Source organism: Notechis scutatus, chromosome 6, assembly GCF_049901735.1.
Source record: "Notechis scutatus isolate UNSWTSFEM ecotype Mainland chromosome 6, rNotScu1.2, whole genome shotgun sequence".
In the NCBI taxonomy this organism is placed as follows: domain Eukaryota; kingdom Metazoa; phylum Chordata; class Lepidosauria; order Squamata; family Elapidae; genus Notechis; species Notechis scutatus.
This window is the reverse complement of record NC_142014.1, coordinates 5,886,626-5,902,939: the sequence shown is the minus strand read 5'-3', so window position 1 is coordinate 5,902,939 and position 16,314 is coordinate 5,886,626. Positions and strand designations below refer to the sequence as shown.

Sequence of the window (16,314 nt, the reverse complement as noted above, 5' to 3'; positions counted from 1 at the left end):
CACCCAAGAAGCGGCTGAAATGCTGCCGGTGGAGGAATATGAAGGGAAAGCAACAGGGGTGGAGGAAGCACAGTGGCGGGCGCTGAAGGTCTCGTGATTTAAAGTGCCCTGCCGAGGCTGACATCCACCCGCCTGATGACCCGGCCTGCAACCAGCACCATACCTGGGTCTGTAGCAAAGGCGCTTGGTGGGGGTAGGGAGCCCTCCGCGCTCTGCCATGATCGGCCGTTAGGAGCGGCTGGTAGCGAGGTGTGGCTGCCTGCGGGGCGCTTCTAATGGCAAGTTCCCCCCACCCTCCCCCCCATTTCACATGTTTTAAAATAGGTCTAAATTTGGGGGGAGGGGCTTAATTTCATTTTATGCCTAGAAAACATGCTGGGTCTTCCTATTGGGGGGGCGTATTGTTGAAGAAACACGGTACAATATTATCAATGGTTAAATATCCTAAAGCACAGCAAACAAAGAAGATACCTAGAAAGTACATAGGAAGAAAATGTTAAAAAATACAGTTGATTAGCAGTGGAGATTGTTTTTCTAATGGCTTTAGATGACAGTTCTGTGCTGCATTTTATTTAATTAGATGTAGTGAGTTAAAATGTAATTGTTCTCTCAGTGTGAAGAAAATACAAGCCTTCGGGATTCTAGTCGCTATCTCAAATTTCCCTTTTCAAAAGGGCATCTTCTTGCAAACAACCACCAAGCAATAAAATCTACTAAGGAATCTTTCTGGATTACGTCTTTTCTGTGTTCAACAAAACTCACACAGAATGGTAAAGTATAATGCATAATACAATATAGTAGATGAGCTTATTATTATGATATACTATATATTGTTGATAAGCCAAGAATTTTAAGTGCAAAAATACACCGCAAATCAGGTTCCACTTATCCACAAATGGACTTGTCCATGGTATAAACAGCAATATTTTCTTAGTATTTCTGTTTCCCATGTATACTTATGTATAAACCTATCTGTGGTTAAGCAGACCCTCACATTTTAAACGAAAATACATGAACTGAGTAAGCTTATCCACAGCTTGTGCATTTTTCATGATATTTTGGTTAAAAATTTGAGGGTTGTCTTATTCATGGATAAGCTTATTTGCAGGCATAATATAGTATTACAAATATGTTTTATAATTCAATATTAGCAATATTTATGCAGAACATACTTAATAAACTATTGATTGGCTCAAAACACAAATAAATTATTGGTTGACCTGTTTGTAAGCAGATTAAAAATGTAGCAGTTTTAATGTTACAATATTTTAAGTAGCACATCTATGGGTTGTTGTTGTTTTTTAAATTACCATTCAATGCTGTCAGATTTTTTAAAAATGCCCTTACTGTGTTTTTCAGTTTATTGCCCAAAATGATAAAATATAGTGAGAAATATGAGGACTTCTGAGGAATATTATTAAATATATGGCATCGAATATAATGCATGACCCAGATTTAAATAAATGGAACAAAAATGCTGTTTCATGTTGAACAGTGCAATTCTATTTCTCTACTCAGAAGTTAAATGCATTAAATTCTTTATTCACTTGTGAGTGAATAAAATGAATGTTAATTTCATGTGCCACAATCTTTTTGATAGCATATACAGATTTCAGCTTAAAACATGATTTAAGCTTGATTTAAGGAAACTTAGATATACTGTATAACCTTTTCCTTTTTGCTGTTTCTAAAATTAATGTGTATATATAGTAAATTGTTTGCTTACATTTGTATTTTTTGCTAAACTTTATTTTGTAGGGGATATGCTTGACCTTCTTAAATGGAGAGCTCACCCCGAAAAAATTGCAGGTTGCCTCTCGAAACTGAAAGAAATTGATGGTTCTGAAATAGTGAAGGTGAATACAACTGGCACTGTTTATTTTTCTCACTGAGATAAAATATGAGTAACATTTCCAAAATATATAGTTCTTAAATATGTCTTCCTTCACCTAGTTTCTTCAAGATACGCTAGACACTTTATTTGGGATTTTAGATGAAAATTCTCAAAAGTATGGCTCCCAAGTATTTGACTGTTTGGTAAGGCAAATTTTATTATTCCTTGTGTTTGTTTTGATTTTTGAAATTTGCTAAAATAAACTAATATGAATTTTTTTCCCCCTTAGGTTCACATAATTAATTTGCTGCAGGACAGCAAGTTTCATCATTTTAGGCCAGTTATGGATACCTACATTCAAAGTCATTTTGCAGGAGCTCTTGCTTACAGGTAGAAAGGTTTCAATGCTTTGAATATAGATGCAATCAGATGATTGGCAGTTGACATCGACTTTAGTTCAAATGTGTTGTAGTCTCCATGGTTAGAACCAAAGTCTGATAAACTGATATTTTAAATTAGTTATACTTTGTTATAAAAATTGATCTGAGCATTTGGTTATTGATACTAAATCAATCATCTGACGTATAATTGTTTTGCTTTTATATAAACCTAAGTTCATACTGTACGTGTCTTTAGCTGTTTCTGGGAAAATGACTAATATTAAACCAAATTCAAACTTAGAGAGGTGGGTGGATTTATTTTCCAAAGCACTTGAGGGGCACATCAAGAAGCAATGGGTGGAAGCTTGTTAAAGAGAGATCCAAACTGGAAAATAAGGAGAAACGTCGTCCTTCAGAACAATGAATCAGTGGAATAGAAGTTTGCAAGAAAAGATTAGATAGCCATATAAGGCCTTCAGCTTTGAGCAGGAGGTTGGACTAGGTAGAAGATCGTCAAAGTCCCTTCTAGCCCTATGGTTCTAGGGTTTTAAGTAGTTTCCCCCTCATTCTCAAAGGATTTATTAATAGCCCTTATAAACCACATGGTTTGAATATGTATGAGTAAACTAGAGCACAATCAATTCTGATAGTACAAAAGGAATGATGAAGTATCAAGTAGGCCAATGCAACATTTTGAATTTGGAGGCTTGGATTTGGGATGGCATCATACAGCAACTGTGGAAAAATACCTATTTGAAGCTAGAAAAAGTTGTGGCTGCTTTTAAGGAGTTGTAGAAATGTACTGGATTTGTATTCCAAGTGTGATGCAGGACATTTTTGCCTTTGAACTGCTGTGCTGCACTAATAGATACCAGACCTTTTATGGTCTTATAGTACACTTTAATGGGCCATGATTGTTACATGTAGTGCTTGACTTACTGTTGTTCATTTAGTAACCATTTTACAACATATCTCTTCCCAAACTACATAGGACCCAGAAACGAAGTTCCTATGAATGCACGCCCTGCGTTCATTTAATCATATTTTGTATACTTGGCAAAAACTACTGATAGCAACAATGGATTTATTTAATGACTGCTATATCTGCTTTCTGACTGCCACAAAAAAGTTCATAACATTGGGTCAGTCACATGATGATCTTCTTTACAACAGTTGCAACTTAGAATCATAATCGGAAGTCTCCATTATGTTCATATGTCAAGGACTACCTGCAGGGGTGGGATTCTACCAGTTCTGATTGGTTCTATAAAACCCCTTATTAACTTTGTAAGCAGTTTGGAGAACCGGTAGTTAGAAGCAATCTCCTTTTGATAGGATAATTTTTCCCTATTCAGCTTCAACAAGCAACAGCTACTGTTGTGATTTAATTATTTGCATTGTGTTTGAATTTTTTCCTGCTTCATGGTTTCTTTTTCTATCTGGGGAGGGGGTCTTCCTTCACTGCTTTAGTGGTATCTGGCACTGTCCTTTTGGGGTGTAATTCCAAGAGGCAGGATGCAAGCTTGGCACTGAGTTTTTTACTGTCTTTCTGAGGGGCATGTGATCTTTCCTTAAATCTGGATTATTTCCTTAGGATATCTTGTAAGATGAGTGAGACCAGCTGGTATCTTTAAGTGGTGCAAATGGATCTAAGGATTGCTCTCCTGGGTGTGCTTTTTCTGGAGAGCTTAATGACCTCTCTGCTAAAGGGTTTCACTTTATGAGCAAGAGTTGGCTGCTGATAGTTATCACTGCATCTTAACTCTTAATTCCTTAAGGTGCTCTGGCACCCTGCCTGATTTGTAACTCTGGCTTACAGGTATTTTTAATCTAATGATTGGTATTTAGGACAACTTTTTTCAAGGAAAGAAGCTTTTTTATTGTTCTACAGGTAATCCTTGACTTACAACAGTTCATTTAGTGACCATTCAAAGTTACAATGGCATTGAAAAAAGTGACTTATGTCCATTTTTCACACATATGACCATTGCAGCATCCCCACTGTCATGAGAGGCCAGATGAGGAGAAGCACCCCTTGACATGAGTGATGTTGAGTTGACCACATCCAACCAGTCACATGACCACCAAGCCACACCCACCAACTAAGCCACGCCCACAGAACCGGTTGTTAAAAAATTTGAATCCCACCCCTGACTACCTGTATACCTAACACGGGAAGTGAAATATATATTTTATTGTCCATATAGAAAGCAATCATGGACTGGTTATTCTCATAAAACAATACATACTCCCAGTCCTAACTTGGTCTGCTTTATTTGGTATAATTTGCCTCCTTCAGAATTAATGATATGGTGCAGTTCTCAAGGATTTTGAGAATTTCTCCCTTTATTTCCATATAAGATTTTTCATTGAACCCAACATTGTATTGATTAAAATGTTCTCTCTAGGAATGTGTACACATTTTCATAGCTAATGAAGTATATTCATTAAACAAATATCTGTTATATACCAAATCAGACTATTGGCCCACATTGCTTCAGGATAGAGTATTATTTTATATGAAAGTACATATAGCTGTTTTAATGTTTGCCCCCAGTTCAAGGCCAAATTATGTACGGTACGGTACTATACTATACTATACTATACTATACTATACTATACTATACTATACTATACTATACTATACTATACTACTGAAAATACTGAGTGAGGAGAATCGTCCTATTCAGACTGTGAGAGCAAAGATTATTGACGATGTCTGAGTTTCTAAGATTTGGAGATGAAAGCAAAAAAAAATGGTTATGTATCATGCCAGACTCAGACAAAATTTCATTCATTGGAGGTGTCTCATTATTTAGAAGAATTCAGTGTCCTTGCACATACTACAATGAGGTTGGCTAATGAACTTTCTTTCCTACCTAGAAAGCAAGGTATATTAGTACCTTAAAAGCAACCAAACTTTATTATATTTGTGAAAATGTATGCCAATAATAATGTTCTATACTCTATATTCATAATTTTGCAATTTAAATATAGATTATCCACTAAATAGTTTTCTTTCCAATTACATTTTATTTGAATTGTTCTGCAAAATTGCTCACTTTCCTAGGAATAGCTTATTGAGGCTTAATTTTCAGTAGATATATGTACTGATTAAATTATGAATTATTATTCATGTCAGTTATTAGTCTATTTAACAATGAATTAAGACTTCAATGTAGAACTAAGTTTTCTTTTATATTTTAGAGATCTCATAAAGGTATTGAAGTGGCATGTTGACCGATTTACTGAAGTAGAAAGGCAAACACACAATCAGGAAGTATTAAAGGTAATAAAACTGAAAGAGATGGTGTAATCTCATCTAGTTTTTTCTAATCTGCTTCTATTCAAAGGTTTTTACTAGATTACAATTGCTATCATTTCCAGTTAGGGCAACTCCATTTATTCGACACATCTGACTAGAAGCAAATTGAAGAAGTTGATTTAATATGATTGTTAATATTGTTTGTATATAAAAATAAAAATGCTAATTCGTGACAAATGAAGTTACCATAGCATGTATCCAGAGTAGAGTCAATTGCATTTTCCTGTTCAAGATTATGTTTATTAGCTTTTCTCAAACCTCTCATCCCAGTGATTCACCCTGAAACCTGTGTGAGTGAAAGATTGCAACTGTGAAAGAACTATATGGGTGCATGATAGATACTTAATATGAGCACAAAATGGATTGGTTCTGTTTAGTAGATTACAGTGTAAAGAACAAAACAAACAAGAACAAAATCGTATTCACATAGATAATTGTATTGATATTGGAAATGGATAGAGAAGAAGTGCAAATAGAAGATAATAGATAATTCCTGGGGTATGTAGCATTTACTGCTTAAGTTATAATGATAGAAAGATAGCAAGAAAAACAACTTTTTCATATCTTTGGGAACTAGTAAATATTAATATTTTTCCATGACTTATCATAGTCTGTTGTATAACTATAAAGATATCAAAGAACTAAAAGCAAAACTTTTGATTAATATCTCTCTCATAGCAGCATATGGAAATTATTGTGAAAGTAGTTTGGCAAATAGCACTTCTGATATAAAATAGATTTAACCTGTTGACTAGCCCATGTGTAAGACACAATTTAAGGGGCCTTACTTATAGTGATGGACAAAATCACTATTTACGATGATAAAAATTTGGGTTTAGATTTATATTAAAAATATTTGTATTGTGACAGTTGGACTACATTTTTCATTAGATTGAGATCACTTTGGGAAATTGGCATTTATTATTCTAATGAAGATTATTTGGTTAATTGTGAAAGTGTAGTTAGCATGAGATATCTCCAAATATGAGCTATTTTTCTGTATTAAAATATATTTTGGATGATGTTGCAAATGGTTTCATATTGGGACAAATGCAATTGGTTATATGACCTGATATAAAAAAGTGACTGAAATAAAAAGAAATCTTAGTGATACAAGCTGGCTGTCAGGGCTGCCAGAGCCTCCACCCACCCCAGTAGCCAGGCAACCAGAGTTCAATCATCAGCCAGGAAGATGTTTCGAGAACATCTGGTGCAGGTGCATCACTCCTTTGTGCGTGCCAATCCCAGGACAGTTGGCCTTGAAGATATTACACAATCCAAGCTGACTCAAAGCCTCGCTATCTCAGAAATTCCAGTTTCACCTTCTGCACACTTTCCTTCCCAAATATCCATTGTTTCCCCCCCTCCACACACACACACATTTCACCATGGCAGCTGGCAGAAAGCTTGAAGGAAAGCGAAGATAACCAGGCTGACTTTCGGGCCCCCGTAACAGAGGTGTTATCCCTAAAACAAGAAAACAACATACAGATAGGTAAAGCAATATAAACCAAGTACCACTACTCAATCCGGAGCTTGTTAAGGTATTTTCAGGGAAAGGTTTGGAGGAGTTTAGGTACCCAGACATGTTTAGCATCTACTCACTCAGACTATAAGGAAGGAAATGCTTCCATACAACTAGATATTGGACTTTCCCTTTATGTTTCCTAGAATCTAGAACAGGGATGTCAAACTCGCATCATCACAGCAGCATCATGTGACATATTGCAACTCCCCCCCCCTTCGCTAAACTGGGCATGGCCAGCATGTGATGCATCTGCCCGTGGGCCGCGAGTTTGACAGCCTGATCTAGAATCTCCTTAAGTTCAAAATGCTGCTCTCGTTCAATTAATAAGATGGGCACCAGCGGGGCATTAGGTGTAGGGCGAAGAGGAAAAACAGTTTTAGGTTTCAGTAAACAGCAGTGACACATGGGGTGAATACATTTAAGGTTCATAGGCAATTCCAATTGTAGTGTAACAGGATTATTTTAATGATGGGGAATGGTCCAACATATTTAGGACCTAGGTTTTTATAGTGTTGGGTGGACTGTAGATATTTTTGCAAAGGTAAACTCTGTCACTCACTTTAAAATCTTTTGGTTTCACATGTTTTTGTCAGCTTGTTTCTTTTCTTTTTTTAAAACAAGTTTATTTCAGTTTTCCACATTTTAAAAACATCTCTTTTTAGTGAACAGCATGATTACAGGTTTCCACATTTACATACAAATATGACCATAGTTACATATTCCGTAACTAGATTTAAAAATAGATTTAACCATTAGATGGCACTCTTTATTATAACAAATCTTCACCCCTCCTTTTTTTTTATTCAACTATTCAGGTCTTTTTAAACCACAATCTTCCAAGAAAAATGTCAAATCCAATTGGTATTAAGTTTTCCCTTTAACAGTCTCAAATTCAGCTTTATCAGTGCCTATGTAAAATCAAAGTATATTTATCCAAATTAGTTAAATTGTTTCTTCTTCCAGCTTGTACCTTTCTCGGTTCAAAGCCCCCCGCTGTCAGAAACAATTCAATTTTTTTTCTCCTTCCTCTTCGCCACTTTAAATACTTTCTTAAAAATTCTTAAAGATTAATCCTGGGGTACCTTTCATTTAATTATAGCGTCCCGTTTCTCATACTGTCCGCTTATTTCTCTCTCCTGCACAATCTTATTCCAGCTTACTCTTCAGCTTTAGGGTGGCCATTTTAGACCACCGCTTCAGACGTCTTCGGGAGTGAGCATTTGCCAACCCAGGGAGAGGATTTGCAACTCCTCTCTACCCGGCTGATGGTCTCCCCTTCCTCCGCTGCCCCTATGAGGTGGCTTCTGCCCAAATCTAGCCAATCGGGCTTCTCTGACGAAGAAGCATGGACCAAAGCCATGGATGATCACGGTCAGCAGTCCATCTTCGGGGAAGTCCAAAACCAGTGTCAGCTTGTTTCTTATGTACTTGACATATACTTTCAGCACCTTACATGCTATTGGCCAAATATTTTGAAATTGGGCTATCCACTCTCCCAAGGAAGGTATTTGAGGTTTCTCTTGAGGCAGCTCTGGCTTAGCTACAAAATAGTGACCAGAGGCCACCTTAAATTTGATAAACTCTGTGCAACAATGCACTGAATTATTCTATGCCACCTCTGCAAAAGGTAAAGGGTCAGTCCAATTGTCTTGTTGGTAATTAGTGTAGCATCTCAGGTACCGTAACAAGACCGAATTAGCCCTCTCAGACACTTTGAGTTCCCATAAGACTTTTAGAGGTGTATGTGCAGAATAGTAACAGCCCATGGTCATTCTTTTGTAATAGTGCAGCCTCCACAGCTATATTACTCCCGTCTGCCTGAATTACAAAAGGAGAAGTTGGATCAGGATGCTTTAGCACAGGCTCTGTCACAAACAGCTGTTTGAGTTTTTTGAATGCCTCTTGGCACTCCATAGTCCACAAGTGACAGACTCGGCTTCAGCTTGCCCTCGCCCTTAGTTTTTAAAAGATTGGTGATTGGTAATGCAATTTTGGCAAATGAAGTGATGAATTGCCAATGGAAATTGGCAAAACCTAGGAAATGTTGTAATTGCTTCCTAGTGCGGGGAGGGGCCTAAGGTAACCCATGTAATCAATCTTATCTTGGTGAAGATTCACATTTAGAAAGCTTTGCATACAATTCAGCTGCTTGGAGTCTTTTTAGGACCACCCACACTAATTTCACATGCTCTTCCAGTCTCAATATAGTCTCAGTATATATTAAAATATCATTCAAATATACCAATACCCCCTTGTACAAGTAGTCATGCAACGTCTCATTAATCAGTTATATGAACACAGCTGGGGCCCACTGCAGCTGGGGTCCAAAGAGAGTATTCAGAATTGAAAACATCCCAGAGGGCAGTTTTCCATTCATTGCCCTCCTTGATCTGAACTCAGTAATAAGCCTCCCACAGATCTAATTTAGTGAATATTTTGCCTTTGGCAAGTATGTTCTTTGTCATGGGCAACAGACATTTTCCATGCACACTGCATTTAGCTCCTTATAGTCAATGCACTGATGAAGAGTTCCATCCTTTTTCTCCCGCAGCAACACTGGGCCTGCCACCCGTGGTCTAGCCGATCCCATGGATTCCAGTAGTCCTTGGGGATTCTGGGCTCACTTTTTGGGTGCTCCTGCACAACTGCCCCAGCTCTTTTGGTTCTTTGGTTTTCTTGCCTCTGGATATTGGAATTTCTTTCCCCTTTTTGGCCACCTTTGAATATAGATGCAATCAGATGATTGATGAGCCCTCTTCTCTAGTTCACACAAGGTTTCCATTTCTGGAACTGCCAAGGCAGTTCAAGCAGGAGGGGGGGTCTCTCCATTCCTGGTACAACTATAAAATCCAGAAATTTTTTTGTGCTTTCTGTCTGACTTAGCGAACCCAAAAAAAAGTAAATGCTCTGGAGAGTTTTGAATTCCCAAAAGTAAAACTATATTGGATACACCCTCTTGGAACTGCAGAAGCAAAAATAGTTCTGGGTCTCCTGCATAAATAACTGCTTAGTTAAACAACAGATTCTTTCTCCCCACGTCTAAGTGTTCATATTGTCCATTTATAAAACTTCCTTTTGTTATGGGAGCAATTCATTCCTCCATCTAACACCTGCAGTAATAATCTTGATGGGGTTCAGGCTCTCACGGTCCATAGACAAAATTTTAGCATTCCATTCCACCCCTCCCTCGTCCCACTTGAATGACAAGTTGAATAGCGATAGAAGCTCAGAGGAAGTCATGCAATTCAATCTTGGCATACCAACCCTCTGGAGGAAGGTTAGACCTAGAAAAATATCAAACACAGATTAACATCTTTATTCAGGAATCTTTAGCTGTCAATTGTCCCCTTGGATGATGCAGGTATTTAGCATAGAACTTTCTGACTAGTTCATCTGCACTAACATTATGGGCAGCAACCCACTCAGCTTCGGTTGAGGGGTATCCTTTCCACTGCACTAAGTATGCACTAAGTATTGTAATCCCCCTTTAAAATAAGTCCGAAATTTCGTACATAAAATTGAGCTTGAGGACTGGATAAAAATACTATACAAGAACAAAATCCATTGCATATAAGGAAAATCAATATAAGATGTTTTTTCATTGCCATCTGGCCCCTACAAGGTTGGCAAAAATGTACCCAAATCTGAATCCAAGTTGTTGGAAATGCAAACAGGGACAAGGTACCTTCTTTCACTCATGGTGGTTATGCCCCAAAGCAAAAAAGTATTGAATTAAAATACAAAAGTGGTTGTACAAAATAACAAACTGTCAAATAGAATTTAAGTCAGAATTGTTCCTTTTAGGGATAATTAAGGGGAAATATAATAAAAAGATAAAATATATGATCTTGCATATAACTACAGCAGTGAGGATCGCATTTGCACAATGCTGGAAAAAGGATAGCATATCGTCAGAAGGTCTAGTAATCCAAAAGATTTTAGAATGTGCGGAAATTGATAAACTCACCCTAGAGTTAAAAGGTAAAGAAGATTCAGAGTATTATGCTGTATGAGAAAATTGGTATGAATGGATGGACAATAGGAATAAGAATTGTAGAGATAAGAAGAAGGTATAGAAATGTATATAAATAATTAGAGAGAATAATTAGAAATGTATATGTGTATTTGTAACAAAGATACCTCAGTACTATTAAAGATGATTGAGATGTGTAAACAGAAAAAAGTTCAATAAAATAAAATAAAAATAACTTGAGTCCAGTAATTTTTTTATTTCTTTTTTTTAAAATTGGTTTTTAAAACAAACATAAACAAACAAAACATAAAAACATCAAGTCATCTTCCATATATATATACATACAGTGTGCCGGTTGGTTTACAAATTGTTTTGTGCTTCCATTTCGTAGTCTTCAATTACAATTACATTGTATATAATCTCGTATTTTCAATCAAATATTAAATACATTAATATCATTATTAATCAATCATTTGACTATACTTTTATTCATTCATGTTTTATGAAATAATCATGTTTTACTTAATTTGTTTTATGACAGTTCATATTATCATCCCAAATCTATCCTAGAATCATTTTGTAGATATAATAAGAAAAGAATATATCTTAATATATTTATTATTTTCTAAAAGTCTACATATTTCATTACTATATTTTATTGTCTAACCATTGATAGAATAGATCCCAAATTTTATAAAATTGTTTATCATCTTGTTCTCTAATTTCAAATGTCAATCTACTCATTTCAGCACATTCCAATATTTTCTTAATGATTTCCTCCTGTGATGGTATTATCTCATTTTTCCAGTTTTTAGCAAATACAATCCTAGCCGCTGTTAATACATTTACAATCAGGTATTTCAAGTTTTGACTATATATTTCAGGTAAAATTCCCAATAAAAATATCTCTGGTTTCAAATCTATATGTTTTTTTGTCATTTTTTTCCAACCATGTGTGGATTTTAGTCCAGTATTTTTTAGCATCCGCACAAGTCCACCACATATGGTAATATGAGCCAGGTGTCTAATGACATTTCCAACATTTTTCGGATTTGTTCTTGAACATTCTTGCTATTCTTGTCGGGGGAAAATGCCACCTGTAAAACATCTTATACAAATTTTCTTTATATGCTGTTGACATTGTCATTTTATAATTTTGAGACCACAATTTTTGCCATTTCTCTAAATCGATCCCATATCCAACATTCTTCCCCCAAGCAATCATAGTTTCTTTAACTTGTTCTTCTTCTAGTTTAATTTCTAATAAGTATCCATACAATTTTTTTAATCACCTTTTCATCAGTACCTGTCAAAATCTTATCTAAGTCAGTCAGTTTATCATAGAAACCTTCTGTTTTAGAATCTTTATCATACCTTGAATGTATTTGCACATATGAAAACCAATTCATCTTTATACCTTGTTCCTCTAGTTTTTGTATAGATTTGAGTTCACCCTTTTCGTTCAATATTTCACCATATCTGTTTGTTCCTTTTTGTATATTATAGGATAAGAAAATGCTTCAATAGTCGATAGCCAGACTGGAATTTTCAAACAACATTGTCTTTTAATCTTCTCCCAGTTTAACCACAGAGACTCCTGTATATAATATCTTCTAAAATACCCCTGTGTTTTAGTTTCTTTATACCATAGAAAAGCATGCCACCCCAACAACAGATCATGTCCTTCTAATGTCAACAATCTAGTATTTCTTAATGTTATCCATTCCTTAACCCACATCAAATTTGTAGCTTGGTAATACAACTCCCAATTAGCCAAACCAAATCCTCCTCTTATTCTAGCATCTTGCAAAAGTTTTAACTTTATTCTCACTTTCTTACCTGCCATATATATTTCAACACAATTTTATTTAAATCTTCAAAGTAGTCTTTTCCAAGCCTAATTGGAATTGTTTGAAACAAATATAAAATTCTGGGTAATATATTCATCTTGATTGTTGATATTCTCCCTATTAATGACAGTTGTAAATTTTCCCATTTCGCCAAATCTAGCGCTATCTGCTGCTTAAGTTTGATATAATTATTCTCTTTTAGTGTACTGCATCTTGCTGTCAAGTATATCCCCAAGTACTTGATCTTATTCGTGACCTGAATTTTCATTAGGTCTGCCAGTTCTTCCTTTTGTCTTGTTAGCATATTCTTTGTCAAGATCTTTGTCTTATCTTTATTTATTTTCAAACCAGCCACCTTTCCATATGTCTCTATCTTTTTTATCAATTTTGATGCTGTTTCTAGTGGGTCTAGTAACTTTTTTATTTCATAGTGTTCTTCACTTCCCACTATAACAGAAGGTGGAGGCACCCTTTCATCTTTGTCTCAACTTAGAACTGAGGAAGGGTTTTAACAAACTACAGTGGAACCCTGGATGAACTCGCCTAAGTACCTTTGGCAACCACAATTCTACCGTGACTGGGTTTCTAATCTGAATGATTGGAAAAGGCCGTATGTATTTGGGACCCAGTTTCTTACAGGGTTGCCTCAACTTTAAGTATTTAGTAGATAGATATACTTTTTCCCCAATCCTAAATTCCTTCTGGAGAGCTCTTTTCCAGCCAGCTCTTCTCCTGTTTCTTTTGTGACTCTCTGGCTTTATTCAGTGCCTTTTGCACATTCCCCCCGGCAGATTTTAGGGTGTCCATTCATTCAGCTAGCATTACCAATGGAAGTGGGGGCTCCCTCATAAATTCTGGCATCAGTATGAACTCAATTCCTGTGACTACCTTGAATAGGGTGAGCCCAGTGCTATTATGTACCAAGTTATTAAAAGCTACTTCTGCGAAAGGCAGGAGTTCCACCCAATTGGTCTGCAGGTAATTTACATAGCAACGTAAGTATTGCTATTATACATTGAAGTATTGAAATTATAGCCCAACTTACCAAAAAAACCTACTATAAAAGACAAACTAGAAATAAAAATTAAAATAAGCAAGAAAATGGTAAGAGAACACCTGTTAGGGCTCCATCTGTCCATTTCTAGGAAAGGAAAATCCTTGGCTCCATAGATTTAGAGAAAAGTACTTTTAGTAGGAACGAACCGAAAGCAAGAAATTCCAGTCAAGCTCTGAGACAAAGCACGTGAAAACAGCAACTTGAAACAAACTGTACAGCCCAAATCCCTTGTAGCTAGACAACCAGAGGCTACTGCATACCAGAGTTAACAGAAATGACCTTGGAGAGATAGGCCGTAGTTGCAAAGCTGCAATGAAAATTTCTCCACTGATCCCTCCCCACTTTTTTATGACACCAAGCAGCAAGCTAATTGACAACACTTATCTGACCTTGATTAATATAAATCACCAGGACCTGACAGATCACACCTCAAAGTTCTGAAGGAGCTGGAGCACTCAGGAATTTGAAAAGACCTGATTTGGTTCCCATCTTCAAGAAGGGGAAAAAACAGTTGCAAGAAACTACAGACCAATCAGTCTAATATGATTGGGAAGATCCTGGAAAAAATAATCAAAAAACAAATCTGAAAACAACTAGAAGCAAATAAAGTTATAATTAGTAGCCAGCATGGATTTGTTAAAAACAGAGCATGCCAAGCCAATCTTATTGGTTTGGTTGCACAGTGGTTAGAGTGCAGTACTGCAGGCTACTTCTGCTGACTGCCAGATATTTGGTAGTTCAAATCTCACCAGGCTCAAGGTGACTTAGCCGAGGTGGGTAAAATGAGGACCCAAATTGTTGGGGGCAATATGCTGACTCTGTAAACCACTTAGGGAGGGCTGTAAAGCACTGTGAAGTGGTATGTAAGTCTAAATGCTATTGCTATTTCATTCTTTGATAAAGTGACTAAATTAGTAGACCAGCAAAATGCTGTGGACATAGTATACTTAGACTTTAGCAAGGAATTAGATAAAGTAGATCATAACCTACTTCTTGGTAAGCTATAAAAACTCAAGCCGACCTCTCGGAGTCCAGGCCTCTCCATCACTTCTCAGAAATTCCAGTTTTACCTCCTACATGTTTCCCAACTCCCAAATACCCATTGCTTCCCTCCCCCTTATTGTTTCCATGGCAGTTGGCAGCAAGCTTGAAGTGAAGCGTAGATGACCAGGCTAACACTGGCTTTCAATTCCCCTTAATTTAGAAAGGCTGGACATTTTAAAAAATCAATGAATTTAGCAAAGAGTTAATATGGAAAGTTGCCCTCTTGTGATATGAGTTATGCATTTTCAGGTTTAGGCTATACGCTATCTAACTAGTGCTATTTAGAAGAATGTTTATTATTTATAAGCGGGAATGATATACAATCACACATTTTTATTTTATAGGCCCAAGAATATATATTTAAATATATAGTTCAGTCTCGGAAGCTATTCTCTCTTGCTACTGGTGGACAAAATGAGGAGGAATTCAGCTGTTGTATTCAAGAGCTTTTGATGTCAGTACGATTCTTCCTTTCCCAAGAAACTAAAGGAACCAATGCTTTATCTCAGGCCCAAGTAAGTTCTGCAAAAATAGTGCCTTACACAGTTACTCTTCACTTGGCTTCTGTGCATGGTAACTGAAACATAAAAACATAGTAGTGTTTAAATGTGACATGTTAATGCTTCGGATCTATTTTCATTTCATTTCATTTTATTCATGTATTGGTAACAAAAGTTGAATCAAACATCTGACAGTACTGTCTTTCTGTATGAAACTTTTGGCTAAATTAACAAGCTATAGTATTGTTTTGTTTCCAGTTGTCTTCCATGATTCAGATGCAGCAATTTGCAGTTAGCTATTTTTTGTTTTGTTTTTTAATTCTAATCTTTCTCTATTTTCACCATAGTCCTTGGATTTCTCATATTTATTTAAAACTGCAAATTAACTCATAATATTATTTATACTCTTTTTTTTCCTTGGAACAAATTAAAACTATTAAGAGCAAATTCCAAGTATCTGTTTTTCTTGGAAAATTAGAAAAGGTATGCTTTTTAAAATTAAATTCAAATAAAGTTTTAATTCCTTTTTCTGTCTGTTTGAAGATTTGTACTATACTTAACTTTTTCTGTGTTTGTTCCCAGGCAATATTTCTCAGTTCTTTCCCAGCTATATATTCGGAATTGTTAAAGCTCTTTGATGTGAGGGAAGTAGCAAATTTGGTATGTGATACTCTAAGGAGCTTGCCAATCATTACAAATGCGGATGATTCTCTTCAAGCAGTGAAACTTCAGTGCATTGGAAAAATAGTGGAAAGCCAATTGTATACCAATCCAGGTAGAAACGCAAATACCATTGCTAATTAACTAATATTGAAATAGCTCC

General features: G+C 36.1%; 1 protein-coding gene across 4 annotated transcripts in view; it reads left to right on the top strand.

Annotated features, from left to right (window-relative positions):
• DOCK4 (dedicator of cytokinesis 4) overlaps positions 1–16,314 on the top strand; it is a 368,535-nt gene that overhangs the window by 177,854 nt on the left and 174,367 nt on the right. For all 4 annotated transcript variants that reach the window (XM_087969279.1, XM_087969278.1, XM_087969280.1 and 1 more), the window contains 7 exons: positions 614–770; positions 1,759–1,856; positions 1,954–2,037; positions 2,124–2,224; positions 5,422–5,503; positions 15,336–15,506; positions 16,074–16,266. In XM_087969279.1, coding sequence (XP_087825405.1) covers positions 614–770; positions 1,759–1,856; positions 1,954–2,037; positions 2,124–2,224; positions 5,422–5,503; positions 15,336–15,506; positions 16,074–16,266 — 886 coding nt within the window. The remainder of the gene's footprint in view (positions 1–613; positions 771–1,758; positions 1,857–1,953; positions 2,038–2,123; positions 2,225–5,421; positions 5,504–15,335; positions 15,507–16,073; positions 16,267–16,314) is intronic.